The 9,398-nt window shown below is 43.6% G+C and overlaps 1 protein-coding gene across 1 annotated transcript in view; it reads right to left on the reverse strand.

Annotated features, from left to right (window-relative positions):
• The window catches only part of YWHAB (tyrosine 3-monooxygenase/tryptophan 5-monooxygenase activation protein beta), a 16,427-nt gene that overhangs the window by 6,723 nt on the left and 306 nt on the right, over positions 1 to 9,398 (reverse strand). The window contains exon 2 of the mRNA XM_019509828.1: positions 1,813 to 2,117. Coding sequence (XP_019365373.1) covers positions 1,813 to 2,106 — 294 coding nt within the window. The 5' untranslated portion in view covers positions 2,107 to 2,117. The remainder of the gene's footprint in view (positions 1 to 1,812; positions 2,118 to 9,398) is intronic.

The raw sequence follows: 9,398 nt of genomic DNA on the forward strand, positions 1-9,398 counted from the left end.
CTCAGGAAATGGGCGGATAAGAACCTGATGGTGTTTAACACTGAAAAATGCAAGGTTCTCCACCTTGGAAGGAAAAACCTGCAGCACGTTTATAGGCTTGGCAGTGCTACAATGGCTAGCACTATGGACAAGAGGGACTTGGAGGTCAGAACTGACCACAAGATGAACATGAGCCGTCAGTGTGATGCTGCGGCTAGTAAAGCAAGCAAAACCCTGGCTTGCATCCATACATGCTTCTCAAGCAAATCCCAGGACATCATTCTCCCACTGTACTCGGCCTTGGTGAGGCTGCAGCTGGAGTGCTGCAGCCAGTTTTGGGCTCCACAATTCAAAAAGGATGTGGAGAAGCTTGAGAGAATCCAGACAAGAGCCATGCACATGATCAGAGGTCAGGAAAACAGACCTTACGACGACAGGCTGAGAGTCATGGGACTCTTCAGCCTGGAAATGCACAGGCTCAGGGGTAACCTGATGGCCACCTATAAGTTTTAACAGGTGACCACCAGTACCTGGGGGAATGTTTGTTCACCAGAGCGCCCCAAGGGATGACAAGGTCAAATGGTTATAAATTCCTGCAAGATCGTTTCAGGCTGGACATAAGAAAGAACTTCTTTACTGTCCGAGCCCCCAAGGTCTGGAATAGCCTGCCACTGGAGGTGGCTCAAGCACCTACTTTGAACACCTTCAAGAGAAATCTGGATTTTTTTTGGCTGGGATCCTATGATCCCAGCTGACTTCCTGCCCCTGAGGCAGGGGGCTGGACTCAATGAACTTCCAAGGTCCCTTCCAGCCCTAATGTCTATGAAATCTATGAAACTTCATAAGTGTATGCATGCAAAGTTTAGAAATACTGCCAAAACTCAGAGGAAAAAGAAAAAATAAGCACTTTCCTTCTTCCAGAGGAGGGAGAAACTCGCTAACTGAGGCCTGAGAGTATTTTCTTCAGAATGTAATGGCTAACTATACTTTGGAAGCATGTGTTTGTGAAGATAGCCTTCACAAGGTACAATGATGCAGCACAGTGTGTGTGAATTTGCACACACTGAGTTCTAGCACTTTTGCTGATACTCACAATTTTGCCAAATAACAGCATCATGACATTAGCAAGAGTCTGCTGACTTTTGCTGTTGCTGCTCTGAACCCTAAGGGTAGCAGCAAAGTTATCTAAAACAATGTCAGCTTCATCTGCTACTCCTGCCAAAGAGCTATGAATAGTAGCACAGACAGCACTGGTGTATACAGAGAAAAAGGATTCTAAAAAGACAAGTACCCTCCCCTTATCACATGCAGCAGTGCCCTGGCTGTGCAACTGCAGAGCAGCAAAGAGCATCCTTTTCCTGTAACTCACAAGAAGCGAGGACACTGCTTTGGGAAAAAAGAAAGTACCCTTTTTCCTTCTAGAAAAGGGATATTGGTAGATTTCAAATATTCACTAGCCAAAATACCAAGAAAAAGTCTTGGCAGAATCCCATCACATTCGTCCATGAATCATTCTGGTACCCCCCATCCAAAATCATTTCCAAATCAACTCATGGCTGTTAGATTAGAAGTATTCAGTGTGTTGTTTCCCTATGCCTTCACTTCCTTTTTTATACTTGGCAGGACATATAGCACTTTAAGACTTTAAAGAAGTACATGAAATAAATTAAAAGGTTCAGTGACTAAACTCAACCCAAGTTCTTTGTTCAGGGCCATGGGACAGAACGTTTCTTCCTGCTAAAGCTTGTAATGTCACAGAAACTGAGACTCCTGGAGCCTCTCTGGTAAATGCTGCAGTATTTTGTGCTGTTATTTTTGCTATTGGACTATTACCAGAACATCATTGCAGATATCCTGCAATTCAGCCTCGATTTTCTCACGATACTCTCTTCCCATCTGCTGTTTCTTCTCATTCCTCTCTGTTTTCTGTTCAATGCTGGAAATGACACGCCAAGAAGACCGACGGGCACCAACCACGTTCTTATAGGCAACAGACAGTAGATTCCTTTCCTCATTGGAGAGTTCATGTCCTTGCTCAGTAACAGCCTTCATTGCAGCAGCCATATCATCATAGCGCTCGGCCTGTTCAGCCAGTTTGGCTTTCTGTACCAGCTCACTTTTATCCATTGTTATTCCTGAAAAAGGAGAAAATTAAAATAATATCTTCTGAGAGCACAGGTTGTTGAAACTGGATGGTGAAGTTAAAAAAGAACAATCTGAGTCACAAGTCTTTAGTAAGTGTGACTTTCATCTCCCTGCCCCCCACAACAATGACTTGCTAGAAGGGTTATTAAGTTTTTGTTTTGATTATTACTTCACATAAAGAAACCTCTTCCATTATGTTTCAAATGCTGCAGCCAGCCAAATCAGTCTTGAAAGAACTCTAACACAATCCCTTCAAATACAACAAAATACATGATTTCATATATCAACCTGATCCCCACACAGATCACTCCTGTACATCTTTCTCATCATGACTTCACTACAAGAAGTCCCAGAGGAGAGGGTACACTTTCAAACTCAGAAGAAAGCCAGTTCTTATGCCCTTCTGTAACAGGAACAATGTTGCTACAATCTAAGAATCTGAAACACTGGACAGCTCCTGTTGTCATCCTACACCTTTATTGAACACACTGAATATGTGTAATACTTTTGTACATGATTAAAGACCTGAATCTGTAATACCTGGAAACAAAAGATGTTTTACACTGCTCTGCCAGGAACATTACTCAGGTATTTCTCTACATAAGTTTGTCTTCAAAGTGTGAAGCCTGATGCTTAAGCTAATGCTGTAAAGCAGGGGTTTTCAACCTTTTTTTAATAAGTATACCCCCGGCAGCCCCATTTTTAGTAAATGTACCCCACGGGGGGGGGGGGGGGGGGGGGGGGGGGGGGGGGGGGGGGGGGGGGGGGGGGGGGGGGGGGGGGGGGGGGGAGGAAGTAAGCAGCCAGACACAGAGCAGGGGGGTACCCCCGGTTGACTACCCCTGCTGTAAGAGTATGGAGGACTGCAATGGCAGGCATGCCACAAATTACCCACGCACCCTCCACAAGAGCATCTCTGATCCCCTTCCCCCAGGCCAAGCAGATGCTCTGCTTTTTGCTCCTTGCCCTGGCTTCTCCGTTTCCTAAGTCACAGGACAGTTCCCCAACTACCAGGCTATTGGCTATACCAGGGAGATATAGCTCCTTCCTATAGAAGCTGTCCCACTTTACAGACCATTTTACATGATAGCTCTTGTACCAGGACCAGTACCCAGGCAGGCACACCAACCATTAGGTTAGCAAACCATGCTTAATCTTGTTTACTAAGCTAACTCTGATTGTGGATCTAGCATTGAGACACGTGCTCAAAACAAACTTGTTGCTAAAAGATGTTTCCTGGAAGAGACAGTGCTTTTGCACACAAAGTTTCATAGTTGTCCAGTTCTGTGCCAAGAAGTACTTCCAAACCAGCAGCATTTAGCACTTTAAGGTGCCAAACTGTTAGTCTTTGTATTGAACCTCTCCCTCCAAGACAGATGATGTATGGACAGGAACACTGCAATTTAGCTTTTAATGCTTCGTTAATGGCTCCATCTCTCTCAGGATGGATCTCCTCTAAGGGCACACAGTAGTTGGTTTACATTACACACTAGCTTTTGCAGACTACAACGGTACCAACTGATGGGGGGAGGAAGTTATTCTTAATACAAAGGGAACTTTCTACTAGGAAGTGCATTAACTTAATATGAGAGACCAGTCAAATGGCAGCAGCTTTTGAATACTATTTCCACCACATGAACCAACTCAATTTTTACCCTGTGCTCTGTATTCCAAGCCAATAAGCCATCCTTTGCCTTCCAGACAGCTCCCAAATTACTGATTTATATACTCCACCTAGTAAGTGCTTGCTCTCTAGTGACCTTCTTCCCAATCTGCAGGGTACCACATGACGTTAATATCACAGTGCTTTTTATACTACATGAAAGCCAACCATAGCCAGTGGACCCACATAGTTGTGAGATATTCTTACTTCCTAAAAAAGCTGTATAGCCACTAGAAACATTTTGACTGTAATTGCTCAAAGTTTACCACCATTATCATGTGATCTGGATGTTTTGTTTTACAGAAATACTCCATATACTGAAAGTTAAGGGCAACTTGCTCTGAGGCAGTTGCCATTTCACCATTAAATTGATAGTGTTACATTTTATCTGTATTTTTCCAGCAGTGCTTTAATTTGGGAAACAAGTCACTTTTACAGAACTGAGTTTAGGAACTACACAGTCCTATTAGTATGATGCTTACTGATATATTTATCTTTAAACGCAAGTCCACGGCAGTTACTGAGTTCACTTAAGGACATACTGGAAGATGCAAAGAGGGAATTCAGCAGGCATCAAAAGCCACTGGGTAAAAGTGCAGGTCCAGAAAACAGCTTTGGCTAAGCAGTTAATTTGTCAAATACGAGCACAAAATATACAAAGCATGTTTTCATCATATCTCTTTCCTTAGCTATTTATCCAACTAAATTATGTGCCTGTCCTAAATACAGCTTTAAGCTGCTTACTAAAGTCTGAGTTCCAATTAGAACTGCATTTGTCTATTTTTGCCAAAAATTAAGGACAGTGTTTAAGCCTCAAGTTACGCCTTGATCTGACTAGTCAAGTAGCTAACATCTGCCTTGTCAGGTTTGCTACTGAACTACAAACTACTGTTCAGTAAAATTAACAAGATTTAAATGCTACAAAGTTCTTCCAATAAAGGCAGACATTCCTCCAAACCAAAACACTCGTAACCTGGCAGTAAGCCTACTCTCACTTTCACAAGGGTCAAACAGAAACGGAATACGGTCAGAATCTTATTCTCCACTGCTTACCTTGCTGGAAGCCTGGAGAAAGGTTTTTGCAGAACTATGCTGGCTTGTGCTCCACTGTTCACCAGAAGAGAAAAAATACAAGGAAAGAAGTGACATTTGAAAAAACTAAAGCAGCACCTATAACCTGTCCGTCTCATAAAGAAGCTGAAAGCAATGCTCCAGTTTACAATGAATTAGTGTAGTGGTCTTTCAAGCTTTTGGCCCCAAGAGCCAGTTGAGTGGCCAGGGTCCAGTCCACAGGCTGGAGCAGGCCCCTTGGCACCAGGGTTGGGCCCTGGGGCTGGCACCACTCCCTCCCACCCCCACCTGCTGAGACTGGGTACCCAATCCTGTATGCAAGGTTCAGGGCTCCCCCCAGGGGCTGGATGACATGGTGCCATATCTGGCCTGTGGGCCAGGGGTTCAGCATCCCTGCTTTAGTGTGCCATAGCCTGGAACACACATCTTTGGGAGGCCCATAGTTGAAACTGTTTGGAGGCTACAAACGTTTAAGTCACCTAGTGGGAATCACCTGCAGCAATTATCAACATATACCAGTAACTGGAGTTGAAGACTGACAGGGTCTGTTTAATACAGCACTGACAAAGTCATGCCATGTATGTGGGTAGTTACAGCCATGGAAGACATAAGATCAAGAGCAACATTTGCTAGTTCTAAGCAGAAACTGCTCACTAGAGGAGTGGCCCTAGACTGTATTTCTTAAAATACTATGGTATCTGACCAAAGAAAAAATATGTTTGTAAAATAGGTCTGTAAATTGTATTTATAATGGCCTTGGTTGCTTTAGATAGGAAGAAAAGTTAGAAGCACAGGAGGACAAGGCCGGCTTAAAAAGGGCACCTAACTTCAGAGTATACTCACAGAACTGCAAGTAAGGAGGTGGAGAAATTAAATTAAAGTGTTAGTTACTGATAAGGAGTAAGATGGGTAGACATTCTATTCCCCAAAACATTACATTCAAATAAACCACTTTTTAAGCTCAAGCTACCTGGCAGCGAACATGCCAGCATTCTGGCATTGCTACTTCCAACTCTCCATTATCTATTTAAGTCCAAGTCAAAACAGATCAGAAGTTACTGCATTTAAACACAGTGGAAAGCAAATGAAAAACTGACACTGAAGAGATCCGACTTATGCAATATACTTAACTGGGAAGACAATACTAATAAATTTCCATCAGTCTGAAATCTGCTGTTCTCAAGGACCTTTTTTAAATTGTATTTCTGTATAGCAAGCACTTGAACTAATTAGTCACACACCTCTCTATTAGAGAAAGAAAGTAATGTAATTATTGGTTTAAAAACTTTAACACACAGGCAACAGGCAGAAGAGTGGATTAATACCTTAACCTTTTCCCTCTGGAGAAGTTCGGTTAAATCCACCCTTGGTCAAGTGATAAAACTATATACCTTTGAGAACAAGGCCACCAATCTGCAACTGGAACAAACAACAGGCCCATACTGGAGGAGGCTGCATACTAAAAAATAACATCATTTGGCTATCTCACATTGGATTTTAGCTAGGGACTTCATTAATATGGTAAAACATCCAAACAGAAAAAATCCATATATGAAGCAAATGGTACTTATGCAACTTCAAGGATCAGTTCTACAAGTCAGAAACTCAAATGGGGATTCAGATTACCAAGACAGCCATCTATAAAACAGAAAGGAACAAAAAGGTTCCTTCAGAGGACAGTCACATATCTGTCAATAGTTTTACAGCATCAGTGTATAACGTGTATAATACACCAGGGCTCCTCAACCCCTGCGCCCACAGGGCAAATGCACCCAAACGAGCCTTGGAATCTAGTCTGCAAGGGTCCCCATGAGTCAGGAAATTTAGTTGTGGGGGAATGATGGCTATTAATATGGCCACCTCCCCCTGCCAAACTCCAAGCCTTGCACATCCAGTTAGAATTGGGCTGCAACCCCTTGCCTCTTCCCATGGGGCTGGGTTGGAGCTATGCCATGACTCTTTCCCCACCCCCTCCCCCCAGGGCCAAGCCAAGCCCCCTCCCAATCCTGCAGTGCCAGGTTGGGGATGGACTGGTTCCCGCTCTCCTCCATGTGGCCAGATGATGCTCACCATGCCTGCCAGATTGGGACCACCAAGCAGATCCAGCCTGCAGGGGAAAAAAAGGTTGAGCCCCACTTGGCATACACTATGCCACTGGCATCACTGCTGATGGATTCTCTATTATAGAACTGGAATGACTTTGTTTCTCAGCACCTTCCAAATAAAACACAAGGAGTCCTGTTTGCGCGCTCCCCCCTTTAGAAAAAATAGCACACCTCTTGCTTAGCCCCAAGTTGTGCTCTTTATCTTGACTTAAGGAATTTAGGAGTGGTGAAGGAGAGCACTGGAAACTAAACAAATTATTCATCAACATTTTTCATTCATTTCCTTTCCACAAAAATACCCTATGCATCACTTGAAGCTAATGGAAATAGAATGCTTCCCCCAAATAGCACGTGTATTGCTAAAAATGACTTCCCAGGCAAATATATTTGCCCTGTAAGGTTTATATAAGCACTGAAAGCTTGCCTGCCTTCTACTACTACAAGTCAGGATTACACTACGAGTAATAAAATGTATTCTGCATATTCTCTGGCTTTAAACGAGGCAGCACAACACCAGGCACAGCCCCCCTCCTCATCTTTGTGTCATGAAGCCTCACTACCCTCCCACGTATGACAGACTTGTTTTTTTCCCAACAAACCTTCCACTTTGGCCTTCAACCCAAATGCTGCCCCATACTTCCACATTATCTGAAGAGAAAAACCAGTAAGTACGTCTAATGAACTTTTCCTGGACAACCACCACCCTCCCCTATGTCATCTTTCCCCATCTTTGACACCTCTTGTAATGCTCTTTGTCATGTAGGTTCCTGGGAGCAGGGCCATGCTGTTCTGTTGAAGTCAATATGCACATATATGCATAAAGACAGCTGTAGGTGGAGACAGGAATACAGCTCTTGCCTATAGTGCACTTAATATGGTTACACTTTTTTGTTCCAGTTAGCACAATTGTTTTTGGCTAGCATCCAGATGGAAGAAGTAACTTTTCCAAAAACAAAAATACTTTTCCCTCAGGTGTAAAATTTATGCCAAAACAAAACATTCATAGCAGAGGTAAATCACCTTCAGCAACAATAAAGTGAGAGCATTTATATTATGAGGTGGGATAAAACTGTGGCAATGAGAAACCACACCATTATAGGGCTTTAGTTTTATTATAATGTGCTATTATGGCACCAGGTGAATAAAAATACTAGCCTTTTGTTGCTTCATAATTCAAATCTGTGCTTGTGCTACAACTCAGTTGCATCCTAGTTTATTTGCACACATCATAAAAGCCATGTTCTTGCCCAAATCTGCTTACAAAACCGTCAGCCCTAGAAAAGCAAGCTTACTGCAGATCAGAACATAGTATATTGCTATAACTGTGTTAGAAGGATTGCAGTGGGCTCCAAATATTCTTTATATTTCACCCACTGGTACTTAACACAAGATCTTTATTAAAGATAAAACATAAAATATGATTATATGTTAAGGATGCTTTCTTTGCAATCCTATTTGTAAGAGGCCTACAACCTTGGGATGCAAGCAGTGAACAAAACACTGTTTCCCCTATCCTGCACCTCTAGATTATAGGGATAAAGTGCATCCTAAACTGACAAGGATACATTTTTAATACACTCTGCTTTGAAGGAAAAAAAATATTTAAGAAGCAACAAAAAATATATTGAAATCCTCTAACTAAAGGGCACTGCACATGTGAGATTTCTGACTCAGGTACCTGAACCTCTCCTAAAGCTGTAAGAGTTTTACAAGCTAACATATTTCCAAGCTGTTAAAGTTAAATAGAATTTAGCTTTAAAAGCATAACACAACACTCATTTTGCTCCTCTACTACTGTGTTACTATAACTTCAAAGAAACTAAATGGAAGCACTTATCCACTTGCTGGGAACCATTACTTACATGAGACTTTGCTGGCGGTGTATTTGCGAGAGCACTGGGATGCTGCTGACTACAAATGCTTCTAAGCAGGCACTGGGGATTGTTATGAGCTCTGGACACTATTAAGCATTGGGCCCTGGGCTAGAAGTACCTTTGCCTGTCTGGCAGCCTCCCCAAATCCAGCTCTGCTTTAAACAGAAAGAAAAAAAAAGAGAAACCTTTCCCCACTTCTGTATTTGTATCTCACTCTATACAGCCTTCAAGACAGGCACCTGCACCTGCTGGAGACCTCTCTGGGATATCCTCCTTGAAAAAGGCAGAAGCAGCCATGGAAAGCGCCTCACCCCCTGCACTAGCAGAGGACGCGAGGGGACCTCAGCCCAGGAAGCTGACTGGGAGGCATGTCCCAAAGCCGTGCCAAGGCAGGGCTGGGCGAGGGCAGGGCTGGTGCTGCGCCCGCCCGAGGATGTCGGGCCCCGCCCCGCCTGCACAGGTGAGCGCGGGCTGGAGCCCGGGGAAGTGACTTAGGCGGGTGGGGCGGGCGCTCCCGCGGGAGGCGGCGCTCCCAGCTCCCACCCGGCAGCGCAGCGCCTC

Source organism: Gavialis gangeticus, unplaced genomic scaffold (assembly GCF_001723915.1).
Source record: "Gavialis gangeticus isolate Ggan-Ray unplaced genomic scaffold, GavGan_comp1, whole genome shotgun sequence".
In the NCBI taxonomy this organism is placed as follows: Eukaryota; Metazoa; Chordata; order Crocodylia; family Gavialidae; genus Gavialis; species Gavialis gangeticus.